Source organism: Chelonia mydas, chromosome 1 (assembly GCF_015237465.2).
Source record: "Chelonia mydas isolate rCheMyd1 chromosome 1, rCheMyd1.pri.v2, whole genome shotgun sequence".
Taxonomy (NCBI): domain Eukaryota; kingdom Metazoa; phylum Chordata; order Testudines; family Cheloniidae; genus Chelonia; species Chelonia mydas.
Window position 1 is genome coordinate 157,478,169 of NC_057849.1, and position 23,817 is coordinate 157,501,985.

At 39.4% G+C, this 23,817-nt stretch overlaps 1 protein-coding gene across 2 annotated transcripts in view; it reads left to right on the forward strand.

The window, feature by feature from the left end:
- BRWD1 (bromodomain and WD repeat domain containing 1) overlaps nt 1–23,817 on the forward strand; it is a 113,014-nt gene that overhangs the window by 64,040 nt on the left and 25,157 nt on the right. For both annotated transcript variants that reach the window (XM_043538220.1, XM_037903863.2), the window contains exons 30-37: nt 1,887–2,042; nt 2,343–2,463; nt 9,356–9,481; nt 10,533–10,611; nt 12,256–12,300; nt 15,213–15,359; nt 22,822–22,974; nt 23,294–23,463. In XM_043538220.1, coding sequence (XP_043394155.1) covers nt 1,887–2,042; nt 2,343–2,463; nt 9,356–9,481; nt 10,533–10,611; nt 12,256–12,300; nt 15,213–15,359; nt 22,822–22,974; nt 23,294–23,463 — 997 coding nt within the window. The remainder of the gene's footprint in view (nt 1–1,886; nt 2,043–2,342; nt 2,464–9,355; nt 9,482–10,532; nt 10,612–12,255; nt 12,301–15,212; nt 15,360–22,821; nt 22,975–23,293; nt 23,464–23,817) is intronic.

Genomic DNA, 23,817 nt, shown 5'->3' on the forward strand with positions numbered 1-23,817 from the left:
TGTTTCCATTTCTACCTATTATTCTACTTCAAACTCTGCTGCTTTCTTTCCCCCTCTTACGTTGTTCAATGCATGCTATTTCGCATTAGTGATGAATGAGGAAAGAAGCTATGCTGCAGAATATGAAATTTAATAACTTTCTGCTAGTAGCTTCTCTCCTCATTCATGCTACCCTGGTAGTCTGATGAAAAGCAGAATATAATTTGTAACATTTAATTTTTTTCTCTAAAGGGAGAATGAGACACAATTACACTAAGTTTAATATATTAGGTTTGTCTTCATGCTAATAATCGGTTGCCTGGAGTATTTCTGCAGTTTTGGAAGAACTCTTCCAATGGCCTGAGCTGGAGGGCTAGGCTCAGTCCTGGAGCCTCCAGCAGCAACATTGAGCCACCTCCCATTTCCACTGATGGGGGCATTAACCAATTAGTGATCAGTGAATGAGAGAAGCTACTAGCAAAAACAAAACAAAAAACCCAAAACCCTAGAATTCCTTTAGAGCAGGGGTGGGCAAACTTTTTGGGTCAAGGGCCACATCTGGGTATGGAAATTGTATGGCGGGCCATGAATGTTCACAAAATTGGGTGTTTGGATGCAGGAGGGGGGTGAGGGCTCCGGCTGGGGTGTGTGGGTTCTGGTGTGTGGCCAGAAATGAGGAGCTCAGGGCAGGGGGCTAGGCAGGGTGGGGGTGAGGGCTCTGGTTGGGAGTGTGGGCTGTGGGATGGGGATGAGGGGTTTGGGGTGCAGGAGGGAGCTCCAGGCTAGGACTGAGGAGTTTGGAGGGCGGGAAGGTGATAACGGCTGGGGCAGGGGGTTGGGGCGCAGGAGGGGATCAGGGGTGCAGGCTCTGGGTGACACTTACCTCAAGCAGCTCCCAGAAACTGCGGCATTCCCCCCCCCCCCCCCACTCCTATGTAGAGGCGCGGCCACTGCACACTGCCCCGGAGGCAGCGTGTGGAGCTCCCTGGCTGCCCCTACACACAGGAGCCGGAGGAGGGACATGCCGCTGCTTCAAGGAGCCGCGTGGAGCCACAGCATCCACGGAGCGGGGCAAGCCCCTGACCCCACTCCCCGGCTGGAGTGGAGCAAGCCCCAGACCATGCTCCCCAGTGGGAGATAGAGGGCCAGATTAAAACATCTGAAAGGCCGGATGTGGCCCCTGGTCCATAGTTTGCCCACCCCTTCTTTAGAGATAGGAACTAGGTACGGTATTTCAGGTGATATACCATTGAGATATATAGCATAATACTTAGTATTTTTCATGCTATTCTTTAGGCATACTAACATCTGTTAGCTTTTTGATCTCTGCTGCACTACAAGCAGAGTTGGTACTTGTCCTTTGAGTGGTCACTTAAAACAGGTTTCATTGTAGAACACAACATAATTGAAAGGAACTGCTATTTTTTCTGTTATTCCATGGAACATATGGTATTACCCTGCATATTGTGAGTTCTTTATATGCTCAGTTACCCTTACTGTGCTAAGAAAAATGGTGTAGCTGCACTAGGACTACCAACGGTGTAAGGTGTAGTGTAATCAAAACTACTAACATCTTTTGCTAGTGGACATGTGCTTATCAGGCCTAAATTTAAACAGACAGTCTGTAAATGCAAACAGTGTTAACAGCTACTTATATACAGTTTCCTTCATTAAAAACAAAATTGGCCATTCGTACATTAGATGGCAGAGTATTCTAAAAACTCATCTGCCACAAAGAAAGGTTAAAGACATTTTGTGTTCCTAAACATCAAACTCCCCATTTTATGAGATTAGGCAAGATTTTACATAGTGTCAAACTTGGCAAGCATATAGCTTATTAAATTCTCATTTATTCTTTTGTTTGTGTTCTTTCTTCTCTCACCTCCCCATTTACTATAAAACTATAGTTGATCAACCTGAGGAATTAGGAGCTAGTCTTTCTGTAACTTCCGAAGAAATGGAGAAGCTACTATACAAACCCCAAGAGGGAGAATGGGGGAAAAGATCTCGAGATGAAGTATGTGAGCAGATTATCAGTGGCATTGATCAGCTTCTGAATCTTGGTGAGAACACAGAAAATTAGGCAGTTCTTTGCTCTCATAGCAGTAAACTTTTATAAATTGGTATCTGAGACATAGTGCTGATCCTTTTTTAAAGATTTATGATAAAGTACTGTAGTTCTGTGTGCAACCTGGTATACAACCTTTATCACAAATCTGTATTCAGGTTCATAGGTTTATACATAACCTGTTTTGTTAACCGTGGTTATAGTATAACAGTGTGAATGCTTGTATGAAAATCCATATGTATACAGGCTTTGAATTTGTTAGCTCAACTAACTGAAATATTACTATTTTTGACAGACATTTCAGCAGCTTTTGCTGGTCCAGTTGATCTGAGTACATATCCAAAGTACTGTACAGTGATAGCTTATCCAACGGATCTTTGCACTATTCGGATGAGACTAATCAACCGGTTTTACAGGTTAGTCTACTTTAGCAGTAGAAAAGAGGAAAATTATATTATCTTCACTAAGTTTCCATCAAGTTAAGTGACCTACAAAGATCTAAACATTTTTTTGGACAATGCACCAAAAAGACAAAATGTTCTGTTTGTAAACACTGAAAATGAATAGCACTATATGAATGCAAAGCTACTAATATTTTATAGTTATCTGAAAAGTGATTAGTTCTGTAATATTAAAAAAAAACTAAGATACTAGTTCCTTTTTTCTCTTCTAGTGATATCACAATTATAAACATTGGTTTAAATTATTTATAAACAAAATTCGTTGAGCTATTTTGGAATAAACGAGCATGAAAACTGCTCGTCTGTTTTTTAAGACTAGCAGTCAGGCAATGTAAACTGAATTTCTGAAGTGCCACGCTTGCCATAGATTTGAGGTAAATTTTCTGAAAATGGGACTTGGGCATTTTAGTGACTTAGGAGCCTGAATCTCGTCTTCTGAAACCCTTCTGAAAATGGGACTTGGGTACCTAAGTCTCATAGGTGTATTTGACAATGTTAAGAGTGTTTTAGTTATGATACATGGGGCTTGGTTTTCAGAGATGCTGAACGCCTGCAGTGCCCATTGACTTTAATGGGAGTTGTACGTGCCCAACACTCCTGAAAATCTGGCCCCTATTATCTCTGCATTTTAGTTTCCTCATCTGTAAAATGGTGATAAAACTCACCTTTTGTGAAGTGCTTTAGATTTGTGGATAAAGTGGTAAATATATGTTTGCCAATTGTTATAATTTGGTTAATAAATAGCTATAAGGATTTGGAATAGGAAGTGGTAAAATTAAGCCCTGTACGTGGCCATGCAGCACATCACCTCCATTTGCTTATAACTTGAGTCCTCAGTTTCTTCAAACTTGCAGAGGACCTTTACTCAGTAATGCTTCTTCTCAGGTCGTGATGATAAGGATAGATGGCAGGTGGGGAAGAACCCAGTTGGAGATGGTTATGTTTTAGGACATTGTGGTAGAGAGGTCATATTTTAACAATATTTATTTGTTTTCTTTTCGTTTCCTTTTCTGCTGGTGTGTGGGTTTTTTTGTTTTTTTGGTGGGGGTTCTCTTTTGGAATAGCACTCCTTCTTCCTTTAGAGGTGACTAAGATAATAAAATACATGAGTTTTCTGTATGCTGCATTCTTAGTACTCTGATATCAAAAGAGGCATCAGGTCTGTGTGGCTCAAAATAGAATTTGATAAAATATACAGTACCAATTAAGTAACAGGGTTTTTATCCTTTTCAGATGGGTCACATTGTTTTAAAATAATATATGGGCTTGAAAGCTTATGAACCTCCAAAGGAACTCAGGCCAAATGCAGTAGTGTCTATGCAAGTGAGATTTCAGAACCTGGGGGTGCCAGAATGCTTATTCTGATCCATCAATATTTTGGATAGTTGGAAAAGAAAACCCTGCCATTGTGGATATTACCTTGGAAGTAGTTGGTTTTGACGACTAACTCATGGGAGCCTGGCGGACACAAACTTCATATACAAATTAACTAATTTTAATGTAGTTTTATCTTGATTTGTATTTTTTTTTTCAACTTAACTGACTCATGAAAGCATTCCACTCAATGTATGATTGTGTAGTCTGATAGTTGTGGAGAAATATGAAAGTATTTGCACTTTGGCCAGGAATATGCTAAATTCCCAATGCTTGACTAGCATTAACATGAATCTCAAAATTGAAGGGGTGGGAGAAAAAAAAGATTACTGTGTGATGTAGAAAGGGGTACTTATAAATTGTTGGACGCTAAGTAATTTTGTTTTCAAAATTACTAAAAACATTTAGTTTAGAGAAACAAGAAATGGGAGGCCAGCTCCTGCTGTTTCTCTTACTGCCAACTCAGGAGTGTGGGTTCCACTATTGACTCTCAGGGATTCTTCTGCATTGCTTAGGGGATAGCAAGCAAACATTTAAGCCCAAGCAAAGTAATCAGTTATTAACCAGGGCTATTAAAGAAAGGAAAAGGAAATAGCACAAATGACTGAACACAAATGATAAACTGGTTATTTCTATTACAATCTCTTCTGTATGGCTCTCTATGGAGAGTTTTTGACAGAGATTATGCCCCTGATAGTGAACACCTGTGAAGTGCGCTTTTCTCTTGGTAAGTTAAGACCAAAGTATATTATTTCCCAAAATTACTGTGAATCCATTTTTTAGTATATCCTTAGATAATGAAGAATGTTTATAGATGGACAAAAGTATTTTGTTTCAGGGAATGTGGACCTGTTAATAAATAACCAGCCAATTCATATTTGATAAAGTAAGCAATCTTAAAAACATCTTATGAAGCCCAAGAAAATATTTAAATCAGTTACTTAGAAGAAGCCATTTAAAGAGCTGTCTTGTGACAGGCCAGTTAAGCAATATTAAAAATCTAAAATCCAATTGAATCCCCCTTTTTTCTGTTTACCAGTGTTTAGCCTGTCTCTTCTCATGAATACATAGTCTAATCACTTGATTAACAGGAGAAACTGTTAGTATTTTAAGTTACAATAGCATTTCAGTGTTCCAGGAAATGATTACAGGAGTTTTACATCTAATCCCTTGGTGGTGACTTTAACTTCCTCTCACCAATCCATGTCTTGGGGTGGTTTCCTCTTGCGTCTTCTCTTTTTTTTCCCTTCTTTCTTGTAGAGGTGGACAGGATGAGTTATGGAGTGTTTGCTGTTTAAGCAGCATATCGGGGACTGTGAGTGCTCACTTTAGAATCTGAAACCCTTTTTCTTACTTTTGTGAAATTATAAGAAAACACCTCATTCATGCTTGCTTAGATTCAGTTTGGTTGCTTTCTCCCTTTCATTGGCTTCAGGCCTTTGGTTTTGGTTTAGGTGGTACTTTGAGCTCCTGAATATGCAACATTTCTTTATTGCCTTTGTTCTTCTTGTGGCAGGAAAGATCCAGAAAATTCTTAGTTAGTTTTAATATTCTTTTTATTCAATCCATTTTCTGAGATTTTTTTTCCTTTTCATTAGTTTGACAGGAAATGAAATTCTGTTTTCAAATAATAATCTAAACAATCTTGTTCTTAATATAAGAGTTTTTAATTCTCAGAACAGCTTTTTAAAGTTGTCTAACTCTTAGAAAGTCTTTAGCCTAAGTTGTTGACTCTACATGGCAATTTTTCAAACAGTGATTTTTTTTCTCTTATGTTGGGTGAGGGTTTGCTTGTCCGCTGTCAGTAATCAATTAATTCCCCATTGATCTAAATATTCTATGCTTAAATGGCTTCTTGCATTAGTAATTAGTCTAAATATCTCATGTCCTTGCTATATTTGTATATAAAACATCTTACTATTCATACTGCAATGTAGTTGCTGAGCCGACTAGTGGGGATGCCATTTTAGATTTGGTTTTGGTGAGTAGTGAGGACTTCATAGAAGAAATGGTTGTAGGGGATAATCTTGGTTCAAGTGATCATGAGCTAATTCAGTTTTAACTGAATGGAAGGATTAACAAAAATAAATCTGCAACTAAGGTTTTTTATTTCAAAAGGGCTGACTTTCAAAAGTTAAGGAAATTAGTTAGGGAAGTGGATTGGACTGAAGAACTTATGAATCTAAAGGCAGAGGAGGCCTGGGATTATTTTAAATCAAAGCTGCAGAAGCTATCGGAAGCCTGCATCCCAAGAAAGGGGAAAAAATTCATAGGCAGGAGTTGTAGACCAAGCTGGATGAGCAAGCATCTCAGAGAGGTGATTATGAAAAAGCAGAAAGCATACAGGGAGTGGAAGATGGGAGAGATCAGCAAGGAAAGCTACCTTATTGAGGTCAGAACATGAGACCGGCTAAAAGTCAAGTAGAGTTGGACCTTGCAAAGGGAATTAAAACCAATAGTAAAAAGGTCTATAGCCAAATAAATAAGAAGAAAACAAAGAAAGAAGTGGGACCGCTAAACACTGAGGATGGAGTGGAGGTCAAGGATAATCTAGGCATGGCCCAATAGCTAAACAAATACTTTGCCTCAGTCTTTAATAAGGCTAAAGAGGATCTTAAGGATAATGGTAGCATGACAAATGGGATTGAGGATATGGAGGTAGATATTACCATATCTGAGGTAGAAGCAAAACTCAAACAGCTTAATGGGACTAAATCGGGGGGCCCAGATAATCTTCATCCAAGAATATTAAAGGAATTGGCACCCAAAATTGCAAGCCCATTAGCAAGAATTTTTAATAAATCTGTAAACTCAGGGGTTGTACCGTATGATTGGAGAATTGCTAACATAGTTCCTATTTTTAAGAAAGGGGGAAAAAAGTGATCCGGCTAACTATAGGCCTGTTAGTTTGACATCTGTAATATGCAAGGTCTTGGAAAAAATTTTGAAGGCGAAAGTAGTTAAGGACATTGAAGTCAATGGTAAATGGGACAAAATACAACATGGTTTTACAAAAGGTAGATCGTGCCAAACCAACCTGATCTCCTTCTTTGAGAAAGTAACAGATTTTTTAGACAAAGGAAATGCAGTGGATCTAATTTACCTAGATTTCAGTTGGGCGTTTGATACCATGCCACATGGGGAATTATTAGTTAAATTGGAAAAGATGGGGATCAATATGAAAATTGAAAGGTGGATAAGGAATTGGTTAAAGGGGAGACTACAACGGGTCCTACTGAAAGGTGAACTGTCAGGCTGGAGGGAGGTTACCAGTGGAGTTCCTCAGGGATCGGTTTTGGGACCAATCTTATTTAATCTTTTTATTACTGACCTCGGCACAAAAAGTGGGAATGTGCTAATAAAGTTCACGGATGATACAAAGCTGGGAGGTATTGCCAATTTAGAGGAGGACAGGGATATCCTACAGGAGGATCTGGATGACCTTGTAAACTGGAGTAATAGTAATAGGATGAAATTTAATAGTGAGAAGTGTAAGGTCATGCATTTAGGGATTAATACAAGAATTTTAGTTATAAGCTGGGGACGCATCAATTAGAAGTAACGGAGGAGGAGAAGGACCTTGGAGTATTGGTTGATCATAGGATGACTGAGCCGCCAATGTGATATGGCTGTGAAAAAAGCTAATGCGGTCTTGGGATGCATCAGGCGAGGTATTTCCAGTAGGGATAAGGAGGTTTTAGTACTGTTATACAAGGCACTGGTGAGACCTCACCTGGAATACTGTGTGCAGTTCTGGTCTCCCATGTTTAAGAAGGATGAATTCAAATTGGAACAGGTACAGAGAAGGGCAACTAGGATGATCCGAGGAATGGAAAACTTGTCTTATGAAAGGATACTCAAGGAGCTTGGCTTGTTTAGCCTAACTAAAAGAAGGTTGAGGGGAGATATGATTGCTCTCTATAAATAATATTAGAGGGATAAATACTGGAGAGGGAGAGGAATTATTTAAGCTCAGTACCAATGTGGACACAAGAACAAATGGATATAAACTGGTCACCAGGAAGTTTAGACTTGAAATTAGACGAAGGTTTCTAACCATCAGAGGAGTGAAGTTTTGGAATAGCCTTCCAAGGGAAACAGTGGTGGCAAAAGATCTATCTGGCTTTAAGATTAAACTCGGTAAGTTTATGGATGAGATGGTACGATGGGATAACATGGTTTTGATAATTAAATATTCATGGTAAATAGGCCTAATGGCCTGTGATGGGATGTTAGATGGGGTGGGATCTGAGTTACCCACAAAAGAATTTTCTGTAATATCTGGCTGGTGAATCTTGCCCATATGCTCAGGGTTTAGCTGATCGCCATATTTGGGGTCAGGAAGGAATTTTCCTCCAGGGCAGATTGGAAGAGGCCCTGGAGGTTTTTTGCCTTCCTCTGCAGCATGGGGCACGGGTCACTTGCTGGAGGATTCTCTGCTCCTTGAAGTCTTTAAACCATGATTTGAGGACTTCAGTAGCTCAGACATAGGTGAGAGGTTTTTTGCAGGAGTGGGTGGGTGAGATTCTGTGGCCTGCGTTTTGCAGGAGGTCGGACTAGATGATCATAATGGTCCCTTCTGACCTTTGTATCTATGATATCAGGCAGTTATTATATGAAGGTGTGCATTTTGATACAAAATAGTTGGAAAAATACATTAAAAGAAGCTTATACCATCTTAAGCATTTGAGAAACAACAAAGGTTTTCAACTTTAAGTGGAAACATGAGTTGGAAGTAAGCAGTGTCTTGTGTAAAACGTTTCCCCCCGTAAATGTTATCCAAGTGTGAAGAACGAAGACAAAATAAATCCATTTCAATAAGGATATTTCTAGAAATCTTTTGTGGGTTTAAAATCAGATTTTTCTTTGAAAAGTGTGGGGTTAGGTTTTTTTCGGGGGGAGGGGGCGGAGAAGAGATGGAATTAGGCTCACTTTACCTCTGGATTTGTTTCTCTAATAATCCAACCATACAGTCTGTTCATAATCAGGTTTCTTCCTAAAAGTATTTACATGGTTTGTCTACTTGATGTTTGCTTATCCTTGGGAGATTGAAGCAGAAACCTTCTGGAATTTCTTTGATTAGCTTCAACATTTTGTAGCTTAATTAGCTAAACATGTATATTATGTTTTCAATAATCCTGGCAGTAACATTCTTTTAACTATACCTTAATATTCAGTAGAGGTGCAAACAAGTTGGTAACTACTTAAACTATTTTATTATCATTTTTGCATCAATTTTGAAGTCTCTCTCTCCTCCCCCCTACAGCTGCCACTTCTCTGGCTAACCCTGAATATTTTATGCTGTTTTCCATATGAATTGTTTTAAATGAGATTAAGGTGGGGTTCTATACTAAAGGATTGCCAGTTTAGTATAATAGACCTAATAGGGACAGATACTTACTGAGTTATTTTTCTTTTCTTCACTCCTTCTTTTTAGTATTAAAGAATGTTAATTTGTTTTATAATCTTAAAGGAGGATCTCTGCATTGGTGTGGGAAGTCAGGTGCATTGAAAGTAATGCCAGCACCTTCAATGAACCTAAGAGTGCTATTGCTCGGTCTGCTAAGAAAATCACTAAACAGCTGTTAAAGTTCATTGAGTAAGTCCTATTTCAGTCTGAATATAATTGTATACATATTTCATTTACCTGGGTTGGAGATAGAACTTGAATTTCTCAATTTTGGCTGACTCCGTATTTTTTTGCAAAGAATATTTGAAGCCTTCAGAAACTTTCACGTTCTAAACATTTCCGGAACTATTTATCAAACTAACTTTGAAGCATCTTGAGATGTCTAGTAAAGGGACATTTTTAGCACTCCTATTTAATCAGCATTTATTAATATTCGAGATTTGAGAAAGGTCATTCTATAGAACTTGTTCATGAGAGAACTTATAGCTGCAAGCAAAGGGTTCTGCTCATTCCCACACACCATCTGAATGTAGTTTCATTAGGCATTTAGAGGTAAGTCAGTTTTACTGTTTGTCACACACAAGTATTCTCTACTCTTTTAATCTGCCTGATCTGGTGCATTTGAGATTTTATATTGTTTTTCACACTATAGAAAACCTGTAGGGTCTCCTGTTTTATCTAGACTAGAATTAAAGACCTCATCCAAAGGCTAATCAACAAACTAGTGCTTGTAAACCATCTATCATGGAGATATTCCAATCAAAACAAGTCACCGTTTGTCCTACTGAAGACGTTAATCTTAAAATGCTTTAGCTGACCTGAGAGAAATTGTTAAACATGTACTAAATTCTTTCCTAAATAGAGAATTCAGAACGTTTTATATCCCTTCCTTTCTCAACCACTACCACCTGCTTTTTCAGTGGAAAAACTTCTAGCCGGCCACTCTAAATTCAGTTACAAATCTAAAGTTAGGAAGCTGAGATGGCTGCATATTATAATATATGAATTACCTGGCAGATTCTGCAGAAATCATTTGAAATTGGTAAAAGGCATTTTTAATTAAATTATGTTGCCAATGCCCTGTCTACTGAGCTTAAAATGCCTTCCTTAAGCAAGCCTTTTCAAACTTTAAATTCTCTTGAAAAATTATTTTCCAGCGTTCATATGTGTTTTAAAGTCTAGAAAGTGGTAACCGTTTTTCCATTATTCATGTAGTAAAGCTTTTAATTCTACTTTACAGTGATCCAGTTTGTACAAACATATTTGAGCTTAGTAATACAACAGAAGATGAGCAGGACTCTCTTGATGCTGCTGATCTGGTAATAAACTCGTTGTTTTTTTTATTTTAAACAAATATTCAAAGTAGGAGCTTATTAGCTGTGATCAAGTAGAACTGTAAGTCTAGTTACTAGCAGCAGCAAAACTAATTTTAAATATTTTTTAAAACCAATACTTTTATAATATGCCACAATTACAAACGTCTGGGTCATAGAAATATACCTGCTACATATCCATATATTTTATACATAATTTTTATTTATATAATGGCCCAGTCCATTATTTGAACTTCCCCAAAGTACCAGATGTTTGGATCTGGTATAGGTAGATATACCATATTTCATAACTATATTTCAATAATTGTTGAGTTGTGGATATTTATATGTAAATAATATTGCACATGGAGTGTACATTTTACAAATACATCACTGTTATCAAGTGTAGTATTCTTTTCCTCCCCTCCCCTCCCCCCATGTGTGTGGCTCAGTTGCTCCATACCTATTATTACATGTGTAGTATATACATATATAACTACATCTGAAGACATATTTATTGAATTATATGTAACTCTGGGTATTTTTTTTAATTGGGGTAAAAAAATCATTGTATATTTAAAAAATGGTAATGCCAAGGGTTCAGAGCACGAAATTATAGATGTGATGAGAGCCATTACTCTTGGATATAATTACATTCATACTTTTGCTCTGAATTCTTTTCTTTATTTAAAAAGAGAAAATTGATTATTGATTACTGCATTTGATTATGCAATATAAAACTAACAAATTCACTTCAATATTTGAGAATAGTAGTCTAATGCATTTATTATAATGTGGTGACCTGTTGATAGTAATGCATACAGTGTGTACATTTGGAGTGCCACCTTTTGGTATATTGGTAGTATACATAAAATTAAAAAATAGTATACTACGTTTACCAAAAAGACATTTCAAGTATTTTTTATTCCTAAGCAAAAGTTTTTAAAAATGCTGAAAGGCACATGTTCTCTATTCAGGACTAAGACCAGGGAAACTGAAATTCAGTCCATAAGTGACTCTTACTACTTAAACCATGAAAAACAGTGTTTCTCCACAGTTACTTTTGGTGGGATTTTCATGCCTGATCGTCTTTTGCTTCTGAGCCAGACAGGCAAAACTTGAAAAATTGTAAGATTTTTCATCTGCCACACATAGTCTCTCATGCCCTTTAGTGCTTAAAGTTGGTGGTATTGAGCCCTGGTTTGTCATAAGGTATCCTTTTTATATAAAAAGCATCTGATAAGAGGTACCAAGAGTGCAAGCATCCCTCTGATGCATCAGTGAAACCCCCAACTCTGTGTGCCTTTGCATCAAGGCCTCCAGTATCATCCATCCATTGAGGTTCAGAATATGATGCTGGAGCCAGGAATGTTGAGTATTGATTTGTGTTTAGGGTCCTAAATAAGTCACTCCTCATTTGAGGCCTCCTTAAAGGCTGCAGTATCCCTTTTGATGTTTCCCTCTTGGCTTGTCAGGAACTGTTGGAACTCCTAGCTTCACTGGACAGTTTTCTATAATGTCCGTCACAATAGATAGTATGTTTACTATTTTCATTGTAGTATAAATTATAATGGCAGCTTTTGTCTCAATCGTTGTTACCTATTTTATGTTGTGAATTATTTTTGAAGTGGTGTGTGGTGTGTTTTGTAGGAGGATGATAAATGTCTTCCAAGAAGTTCTTACAGAAGAGTAAAAGTAAGTTGGCCTGTCCTTACCATAAATATTGAAATACCACCTGTCTGAAAAGTTGGTCAGCAGAAACAGTAGTGAAATAGCAGAACTTACTGGAGCGTGCTACCTTTTGTAATTAACTTTCCTGGTGATAACTGCAAATAATCAGATACAATTTTTTAAAGATTTCTTCAGTTTTTTTACTTATTCCTGTAACGAAGTCATAATGCAGAACATGCAATGGATACAACTGATATTAAAACAGACTTCAATAACTGAATAACTGCAAACATAGTACCTAATTTAAGAAACGAACAAAGTGATCCAGGAAACTACAGGTCCTTTAGTTTGACCCTAATTATATGCAAGGTCTTAAAACAAATTTTGAAAGAAAAAGTAATTAAAGGCACAGTGGTAAATGATAATTGGGTTAAAATACAACATGGTATTGCAAAGGGTAGATCATGCCAGACCAACCTGATTTCTTTGTGACGATAACTAGTTTTGTAGACAAAGGGAATGCAATAGATGTAATCTATCTGGATTTCAGTAAAGTGGCTGATATAATTCCACAGGGGAAGTTATTAGTTAAATTGGAGAAGATAGGGATTTATACAAGAATCAGATGATGAGCTAAGGCACTGGTTAAAGGGGATGTTGTAATTGGTCATGCTGAAAGGTGAACTGGCATGCTAGAGGGAGGTTACTAAGGAAATTCCTCAAGGATCAGTCTTGGGACCAATTTTAGTTAACATTTTCATCGATGACCTTGGCACAAAAAGTGGAAGTGTACTAATATTTGTAGATGACACAAAGTTGGGAGGTATTGCAAATATGGAAAAGGACCAGAATATCATAAAAGAAGGTTTGGATGACCTTGAAAACTGGAATAATAGAAATGGGATTAAATTTAATAATGCAGAGTGCAAACTCATGCATTTAGGGACTAATAAGAATTTTTGCTGTAAGTTGGGGACATATCAGTTGGAAGTAATGAAAGAGGAGAAAGACCTGGGTGTACTGGTCGATCATAGGATGACTGAGCCACCAATGTGATGTGGCCCTGAAAAAAGGCTAATGCAATCCTCGGATGTATCAGGCAAGATATTTCCAGTAGGGAAAGAGAAGTGTTAGAATCATTATACAAGGCACTGATGAGACCTTATCTGGAATACTGATGCAATTTTGGGTTCCCATGTTTAAGAAGGATTAATTCAAAGTGGAATAGGTGCAGAGAAGGGCTACCAGGATAAGAGGAACGGAGAACCGGGAAACTGAAGGAGCCTGGCTTGTTGAGGCTAACAAAATGAATGCTAAGAGACGAAATGATTGCTCTCTCTAAATACATCAGAGGGATAAACACCGGAAAAGAAGAGGAGTTATTTAACATAAGGGCCAGTGTTGGCACAAGAACAAATGGCTATGAACTGGCCATCAACAAGTTTAGGCTCGAAATTAGGCAAAGATTTCTAACCATCAGAGAAGTGAAGTTCTGCAATAGCCTTCCAAGGCAGTATTTGGGTGTAACAAACCTAAATTGTTTGAAGAATGAGCTTGATAAGTTCATGGAGGAGATGGTATGATGCGGTTGCCTAAATGGCATATGGCCCATCTTCAACTGCTAGTAGCAAATAAATAACTCCAACAGCCGGAGATGGGACACAAGATGAGGAGGGCTCTCAGTTACTACAGAGAATTCTTTCCAAGGTGTCTGGCTGGTGGGTCTCTCTCACATGTTCAGGGTGTAACCGATGAACATATTTGGGGTCAGGAAGGAATTTTCCCTCGGGTCAGATTTGCAGAGACTGTGGGGGGTTTTCCACCTTCCCTTGCAGCATGGGGTACAGGTCACTTGCTGGTTTGAACTAGAGTAAATGGATTTTTAGTAACTTGAAGTCTTTAAATCAAGATTTGAGACCTTCAGTAACTCAGCCAGACATTAAGGCGCTTTTATAGGAGTGGTTGGGTGAGGCTCTGTGGCCTGCGATGTACAGAAGGTTAGATTAGATGATCATGATTAAGGCTACGATTTAGTCACGGAAGTCGCAGAAGTCACTGAATCCGTGACTTCCAGTGACCTCCGTGGCTTCAGCCTGCAGTAGTGGGGAGATGCAGAGTCCCCCCGCAGGGGCAGGGAGCTGTGGGGTACCCCTGCTGCCTGTGGCGGCCCCTGGAGCCCCAGCGATCCCAGCAGGTTGTGGGGGAGCCCCGGCTGCTCCCAGCTGCTGTGCAGCTGCCCCGCTGCAGGGACTCACTGATCCCCATTTTGTCACAGATATTTTTGGTAAAAGTCATGGACAGGTCACAGCTTCTGTTAATTTTTCTTTATTGCCCGTGACCTGTCCATGATTTTTACCAAAAATATCTGTGACAAAATCTTATCCTTAATCATGATAGTCCCTTCTGACCTTAAAGTCTGAGTATATGAACCTAATGTGTAAACCGTTGGAATTATTCAGGAAACAAAGTCTTAGGTCTTTTCTTTAAGGTTTATACCTAAGGGACACAGGACAATGTTTCTAGCAAGAAAACAGCTAGAAAAAAACCCAAGATGTGGGTTTAACCCCTTTGATCACTGGGTATAGGTGTTTTCCTAAAAGAATTTGCAGAGATCAAGAAAGAGAGCATCTATGCATCCCTATCACCCTTAAATATAATAGTATGCTTAATCCTCTAGGCCAGCCAATCAGAAAAACTGGGTTGAAGAGGAGAAAATTCTTACTCAACACTTATCAAAAATTGAAGAGCAGGAATTACAAAAAATGCAAAAAGTAGAATGCTTTTTGCATTTTTTTGCTATTAATTTTTTGTTTCTTTACTAAGATACTACTCTCGAAGTTTAGCCAGCAATTTCTGCAACGTGTTTAAAATTCTAATTGGAATTATTTTTGTAACTTAGTTTTTTCAGGAAGTAATTTTTTTTATTTTTTTTTAAGAGACGGGTTATGAAGAGACGAAACAATGTGAAAATTAACTATGATGAAAATACCTGGAAGAAACAATGTATGGAACTGGTGAATTTAATTTTCCAATGCGAAGATTCTGAGCCTTTTAGGCAACCTGTTGATTTGGACCAATATCCTGTAAGTTATCCTTCATAAATCTTAAGTGATTTAACGTTTGTCTTATCATTTCTCTCTTTTGGTACAGAACTTGGACCATAATAAGACTGTCATTCATGAAGTTGGCTTCATAGATCCAAGCTCTTGGAGCTATGTGCTATATTCTCAGTCCAGAACCGTTGACATAAATTAGCCTTGCCATGTGCCTAAGTATCTATGTCCTATCATCTGTGAAAAGATTCACGTTGTCTGTATTCTTAATTCCTAGGTCTTTTTGTTTGTTGTTGAAACTGGAACTGCTTATCTCATACTAGTATCATTTTGTGTTGCTTGAAGTTAGTTACTTGTGTTTTTAAAAAAAAAAAAAAGTTTACAATTTCCTTGAGATTCATGGGCAGGGCTGTCAAATGCTTGGCCGTGAATTCAATCTGACCTGTTTTTTTTTATTTGTGGACCATATGACATTCATATTCTATAGAATCTAAGCTTTCATTTGAAAAATCGTCAATTCCTAGCCCCTATGGTTGCAAAAGAAAACCTTGCAAATGTAGACCAATGCAGTGATGTTCGCAGACAGCGTGAAACCGTGATTGAGAAGTGTGAACTTCTTTTGTGTGCATTAACTTCATTGGACTGTTAACTTTAAATATTACTTTCTTAAACCTCTTCATGGATACCAGACTTTCACCCCACCTCTCCCCAGAGCTTGCAAAGACAGGAAGACTCACCTACAACTACTACTACTTAAGGAAGCCCTTGAGGCTAGACCCTCTGTATCTGTTCTGATTTCGGTTCAAAGGTCTAAAGAGCTAGCCTTGGCCTTGGTGGCCTCAGTCTGTTCTGCTTGACTGCTGGGTTCCAAGTTGCCGCAGCCCCTACTGGGACTGGGATCAGTTCCTATGGCTCCCCCAGTCAAATCCCCAAGGTGATAATGTCCAAATTGAGGGCTGTCTGGTCAGATCCCACACCCTGGTTCTGTAAGAAAGGTTAAGGAACAGTTCGGCTGGTCTCATTCATACCATACCTCGTGCCTCACAGCAGTCAGACTTTGATGTAATCCCTGTGGCAGCAGGACCAGGGTCAGTTCAGCTACCTCTTCCAGATGTATGTATGTGGTGTCTCTGAATGAGGGTCATCATTGCCTTCAGTTTCGGATTTTGAGATGCCGAGGAAGAAACAGCATAGAAGCAAGATGGCCAACTCTAGCAGTGCCAGTTCCTGTGCATCAGAACTATGGATCTTATCTGATTCTGGTAAGGCTGCCACAGTTCCAAAGCAGCGTCCTGTTCCACCTCTAGCTTCAGTAACAAAAGAGACAAACCCATGAGTGTCTTCAAATCCACTGTTGTTCTCTGACCCAATTCCTGTTTCAGTTCTGGCTACTTTCTCAGTTCTGGAGAGTTATGTCACTATAACAACCCAAGTCTGCCTTCAGGTTCGATACATGTCCTGGATCCAGGTGTGAAGGGCACAACTCATAAAAGGTGGTGTGTATCCTCAGTTCTAGGGTTAAGATCTTTGTCTCCAATTGGGAAGAAAACAGATCCCGTTGTTGGTCCTTTCTTGGATCATCTTCTGATCCCTCCTCTGAGGTCTCCCATCAAAGTCTACCACAAAGGACTAGATTCCCATTCCTCCCTCCAGATCTGTTACTATTCTATTGTGTGCATTCACCCACCATTAATTAATAAAATAGAACACCGCATAGTGAAGGGTTAATTTGAACAAGCAGGGCTTCTGGAGGCAAGGTCAAACAACCAGAGTCTTGCAGTTTCTGCTAATCAGAATGGGAGGAGGGGAAGAAAGAGTCAACAAATTGAAACTGAAAGAAAATAAGTGGATGAGAATCTTCAATTTGTGCACCTTAGATGTAGAACCTTATTACAACTAATATTGTTAGGAATATTTGTTAAGTAGTTTATTGAAGTAAGAAGAGGTGATGACTCAGTAGGGGTCACTATGAGCTGTGTCTTTTGTAAAAGTTAGTTTAGTTAAAAAAAACAAACAAACTAGATAATAGAGTGTACTTGGAAGGAATTATCTGAAGCTATTCTGAGAGACTTTTTCTGACACAAGACTCCCCGGTGGGGAAGCAACGGGCCATTGCTGACCTGCTGCACATTATACCATCTCAGATTCTAAGTAATTATTTGGATTGTTCTAAACCTATTGCTTATCTCTGTGTGTGCTTATATCTAATAAATTGAAGTTTTAGATAAGAGCACGCTTACTTGTATTAATCTTTCATCAGATAGAATTGCTGTGTTCTCATTGATTTATTCCTGACAGCCCCTGGAGTGAAACAGTTTGTTACCACTGCTTTGGGTTTTGAAAATCCTGGGTAACAGGGCCCAGGGACTTACTGATGACCATGCCAAGACCTCTTTAGTTACTCTTCTTGTAGATGTGGAGGCGACGTTTCATCTGCAAGGAATCTGAAAGCCCAGAGATCCTGTGGTCTGATTCCCCTGGATCTGTTGATATTACTCCCCATCCTGACTGGGTTTTTGTAGTCGGCCAAATTTGTGTGGTCCAATCCCACCTCTTGTTTACCTATCTTAAAGAAGGCGGACAAACTATACCAGCTACCCTTGAACAGGTTCTCGTATTTTCATACCCACCCTGTGAACAACTTGCTGGTAATAGTTGCTGCCAGCAACAGGGCAAGGATGGGACAACTATACTTCACCCTGAGTGACAGAGGGGAAAGAAGATTGACTCATGGAGGAGAAAGGTGTTCTCCTCATCCCTCGGTATTAGGATGGTGAATTGGTGACTTATCAGGCAGTTATGGCTTGTGACCAGTTCCTTCTCTGGGAGAATGTTGTCTTCTCCAGGATGTACCTAAAGACAGGAGAAGGTTGTCTAATGCCATCTTATTGGAGGGTCAAAATGTAGCTAGATACTTCCTCAGAGCTTCCTTCAGTGCCTCAGACTGCTGCCAGAGGATTGGGTCTGCTGTGGCTATCAGGATGCGTACATGGCTTTGATCCTCTTGTATAATTATGGACACCAGAAGTAAGCTTGGACGATCTCCCTTTTGAAGGGGAAGGTCTTTTCCGTATAAAGACTGGCAACTTACCAGAAAAACTGAAGGATGCAAGTTTGACCGCTCAGTCTCTGGGGTTAATCCCACCCATTGAAAGGAGGCCTGGCCCTCCTTTCAGTAGCAGAGGCAGCAATGCTCCCAGCCTTCAGCACCCTACTTTTCATCCAGTCAGAGACTCAAGTTACCAACAACCTGCAGCCTCACAGAACGGTTACAGAAAGAGACCTTTCAAACAAGGTTGCAAACCCAGATAGCCCACTTCCTCGTCAGCCCCCTCATTCCGGAACACCAAGTCTCAGTTTTGACGTGATGCCTGAGAGTCTAGGACCAGCCAACTACCATTTTCTACCCCCTCCTTTGGAGACAGGCTCTACCCCATTTCATCCACAAATGGAGGCAGGCAGCATCAAACAGTGGATTTTAGAGATCATGGGAAAAGGCTTTGGCATTCAATTAAAAAATGCTGCCTTCCTCAAACTCCCCCATCTGTCCCTCCTCAGGGACCCCTCTCATGAGGCAGTTCGCACAGAAGTGGAGAAGTTGCTTTGTTAGGAGCAGTCAAGGACATTCCTGCTTACCTGAAGGGTCATGATTTTTACTTTTGATATTTTGGGGTACTAAAGAAGAATGAGGGGGTTCTGATCGATATTAAATTTGATGGAATTGAATAAATACATCTGGAAGTTTCATTTCCATATGCTGACCCTGTCTTCAGTAATCCCTTGCTGTCAGTCCTGGATTGGTTCCCAGCTCTCAATCCAAAGGACACTAATTTTCATATTTCAGTTTCAGAAATATCAAAAGTACCTTTGATTTGTGGTAGCTGGGTGCCATTTCCAGTACAAGGTGCTTCCATTTGGCCTTTCTGCAATACCCAGGGTATTTACAAAGTGTCTCTCTGTGGTAGCGTTGTATCTGAGGAAGCAGTGTATATTTGTTTGCCCTTATATGAATGATTGGCTATCAAAAGCTGCTGTGGTGAGGACTTGTCATATAGTTACTATGACCAGTCTTTTCTTCTTAGCATCCGAAAGTCAATCCTCTGTTCTACACAAAGGATCCTTTTCATAGGTGCCATATTGGACTCAGTGGTAACGAGAGTTTTTCTACCTGATGACAGGTTTCTCAAAATGAGGTAGTGTCAAGAATTTGAAGTTGCCCCACATAGAGGGTGAGGTTCTTCCTGAGTCTCATGGGTTTTATGGCAGCCACTACCTATGTGACTATTTGCCAGTTTAAAAATGAGACCTGTGAGGCAGGTCCCAGGCTTACAGTCGAAATTAAGCTAGCCTTTAGCTGTTGATCACTATACTTCAGAACATCAGTGTCTCTCTGGACTGGGGGGCAAGCAGGACAAACATGCTCTGAAGTGTGCAGTTCAGTTCTTCAGGTTCATCTTGGAAAGGGATTTCAGATGCCACACCCAATGGTTGGGGGCGTATGCTTGAATCATTTAAACAGTTCAAGGACATTGGTCTTCTCAGGAAAGAACGTTGCACATCAACATACTGGAACTAAGAACAGTTCATCTCACTCTAAGAGCATTCCTCCATCAGCTGCCAGGAAAGGTTGTGCAACTAGTAACAGACAACATGTCTGAAAAGTATTATATTAAGAAGCAGTGGATGATCATTCCGCCTCCTTGTTTGCAGAGGTGATAAATCTGTGGGATTCATGTATCTACTATGAAATGTATCTTGTGGCACTACATGTGGCTGGGGAAAGCAATGTAGTTGTGGATAGTCTCAACAGAGACTGCTCTCAGATGCACATGAGGTCCCTAAAGATTAGGTGGTTGACCATATTTTCCAGATGGAGTCAACCCAAATGTGGACCTATTTGCAACTAGGTTCCGAAGAACATGTCATTGTTCCTGTTCTAGAGTGGGTAGGAACAGTCTGTGTCAGATGCTTTCCTGCTGCGCTGAGGAGAGGGGTCTGATGTTTCTTTTTCCCTTGATACAGAAGGTGATAGAGAGTTGTTAGGATAAGGCAAGATAATACTCATTGCCCAATCTTGGCCACATTAGCAGTGGTTTACTGATCTCCTTCAACTGTCCAATGGAGTCTTCATATACCTCCCTCTGTCTCCAGACCTCATGTCCCGGGATGGGGACAGGATTTTTCATGTAAGTCCCTTCACTTGAGCGTGTATGGTCATACTTTGTCTGCTCTTGAGCAGTCGTGTTCATCTGTTCATACTAATTAACTCTAGATAATGGTCCATTAGAAACTGTTACTTCCTAAAATGGTCTAGTTTTTAGGCATGGATGCAGAGGAGGTCTGATTCTCAATATTGGTTGGACTACTTAACGTACTTTAAAAAATCAAGAGTTGTCTAGTCTGACTCATCATTAAAGGTCCATTTGGCAGCCATCTCTACGTATCATGCTTTCGTTGATGGTAGATCACTGTTTGTTCTTGCTTCAGTTAAAAAGTTTATAAAGGTGTATCTAATGTGCCTCCTTTTAGGGACCCTGTTCTTTCCTTAGACCTTAGTTTGGTTTTGACCATGTTGGTGAAATCTCATTTCACCCCATTGGCTAAATGTTCATTTTATCATTTGGTGTTTGACTTTCACATTAATCAGTCTGTTAATTTACCATTTTTTGCTCTAAGCTACATTCTAGTGAAAAAAGATCTGTCCTCCATACATTGGCTGCCATAAGGGCACTTGCCTATTTTTGGACAGAACTAAGAGCTTTTGTAAAATGACTGAATTGTTTCATATGCCAGGAACAATATGGGGTATATGGTTTCTTCTCAGACTATTTCCTGGTGGATTAAGCAATGTATTGCTGAGCGTTAAACACTAGCAAAAATTCCGGTAGCTGCTTCGATTCAACGACATTCCACTAGAGCTGTGTGGCTGTTTTCTTTTCTTGTCTGAGGCAGATGCCTCAGACTGAGATTTGCAAAGCTGTAACCTGAACTTCAGTGTTCCCTTTCACCAAGCAACATGCTCTGGGGTTGGCAAAGTGGTGCTTCTGTTTTTATTCCCTGTTCCCACCTCCAGGTTAGTCTCAGCACTGCTTGTCAATCTTTCCCATAAGTAGGAATATGCAGAGCCACTCTCAGAAGAAATGAAGATTACTTACCAGTAACTGGAGTTCTTCAAGATGTCTCTGCATATGCACGCTTCCCACCCTCCTCCTCCTTTCTGTCAGAGGCCTTGTGATTATGTCTCTGGCTTTGCAGTGGAAGGACCTGAAGTTGGGAGGGTGACTTGCGCCCTTTATAGTCTCATCCTCAGTGGTGGGATACGAGAGTCCTATGTCTGTTTCTGCTAGAAGAGGGTTCAACCAAAAGGTGGTGGAGTACCCATAAGTAGGAAATGTGGAGTCATCTCAAAGAACTCAGGTTACAGGTAAGTAACCTTCATTTCTTCCTAATACTTCCTCTGACCCTATTAAAAACACATCACATAACATGTAAGAACCAAAGTGTGCCACTAGTCATCTTGTTCATTTACTTGTATATTATGTCTTCCTTACAGTTTTTGTTCTAATGTTTTTTAGATTATAAGATATCTGTAGCAGGGACTGTCTGTGTTTGTTCAGTACTCTGTACAATTGGGCCCCAATCCTGGTTGGGGTCTTTGCATGCTAAAGTAACATAAATGTTCAGTAATACTCAAAGGTTCAGAAGAAAGTAGTGTTACTCTTCCGAGCTCTGCCCAGTTAAGATGACAAAATAAGATAATGCTCCAGTAGATTGTGTTGTCTGGGTTCTAGTCCTTGAGTTTGGCTCTCCCTTTATTGAGGTTCAAATACACCCATGGGCTCTGTTGGACTCCATGGTGGGGCTCAGATGCCTTGCTGGGCACTGCGCAGCCCCTTCTTAATTGAGGGGGGGAGAAGTAAGTGGTGGTATCTCTTAAGCCTGCCCTGTAAACTCAATCTACCAATTTACATAGTCACTTGGAGTAGATAGTATGAAAGATCTATGCAATGATCTTCCCTCTGCTTTGATAATTGGTGAAATAGTCAATGTTGACATTTAATGTTAACTCAGGGGCCCAATAATGATAACTTGCATTGAGAAGAATGGGGACAGTTTACCCACTCAAAGCTATAAAGCTCTGTGGACTCAGACATCACTGCATTAGCTGCTCTTTATTTATATTTTCACGGTTTTCTCTGCTACCATAAAAGATGGAAACTTTTAAAAATGAAAGCTGCTGTAGTATGTTCCCCCAGGTGGGACAGCAGCAACAGAGGCTGAACCTAAGCCATCTGAACCTAAAAGCTTGAGTCTTTTTTGCTGGGGTTGGGGAGTTTAAATTGCTGAGGTCATAGCTCAAGACTTGAGACTATTCAGCTGTCCTTATTGTGCTAATAGAAATAATAAAATAACACACCAAAATTCTTCTGCTTTAGTTTCTATATGCCCTTTTGAGCTACTGAAATTTTTTTGCTCCATATCTTTTATCTAGGACTACAGACATATTATAGACACTCCAATGGACTTTGGTACAGTGAGGGAGACGCTGGAAGCTGGAAATTATGACAACCCGATGGAATTATGCAAAGATATAAGACTAATATTTAGCAATGCAAAATCTTACACTCCAAGTAAAAGATCAAAGGTAACTTTTTGTACACTATGCTTTCATAGTAGTAGTCAGGTTGGGCTCGGCTTCATTTAGTGTTGGATCCTTTATTAATACCTATTTAGTAATGCAACAGAGCAAGCTACCAGTCTGGTGGGTTTGGACAAAGAATAGAGTGCAACAAAAGTATTGAGAAAAAGTAGGTGTCAGTCATATGTCTCTTGTAGCTCTAATTTATGCTGAGTCATTTTGTCATTTTCTCCAGATGTTCTCTTCAGTAAATTCTTGTTTTTGTAAAACATTCAATTCACTCGTAAGATACTTTGTAATTTAAAGTTAACATCTCTTTATTTAGATTTATAGTATGACCTTGAGATTATCAGCGCTCTTTGAGGAAAAAATGAGAAGAATCGTTTCAGACTTTAAAACTGGCCAAAAACACAATGAAAGACTACGAAGAAGCCAGAGATGTAATAGGAGGTTGCAAAGTCATAGCATGGTACAGCACCCTAACAAAACACTCAGGTAAATAGATTAAAAAGATGAATGCATTTGGGGCATTTTCACTATTGTAAAAATTATGCATGTTGCATTCAGTTTTGTAAGATGGCAGCATGATCTCCTAGGATTAACTTATTAGTTAAATGGTTAATTATAGTGAAATATTTAGTACAATTTTTTTTGCAGCAGTGAAGACTTGCAAAGAAAGTCCTTTGTGTAGTGCAAAATTGATTACAAAACAGTTATGAGCTTATGAAGCAGAACCATTTTTAATCTCCGCTTTAGCCAGACAACCAAATTTTAACTGACTGAAATTATATGAAAGCTGGAAGGCTTAAATGATAACCAATTACAAGTTAGTAAAAGTTGCTAGCCATA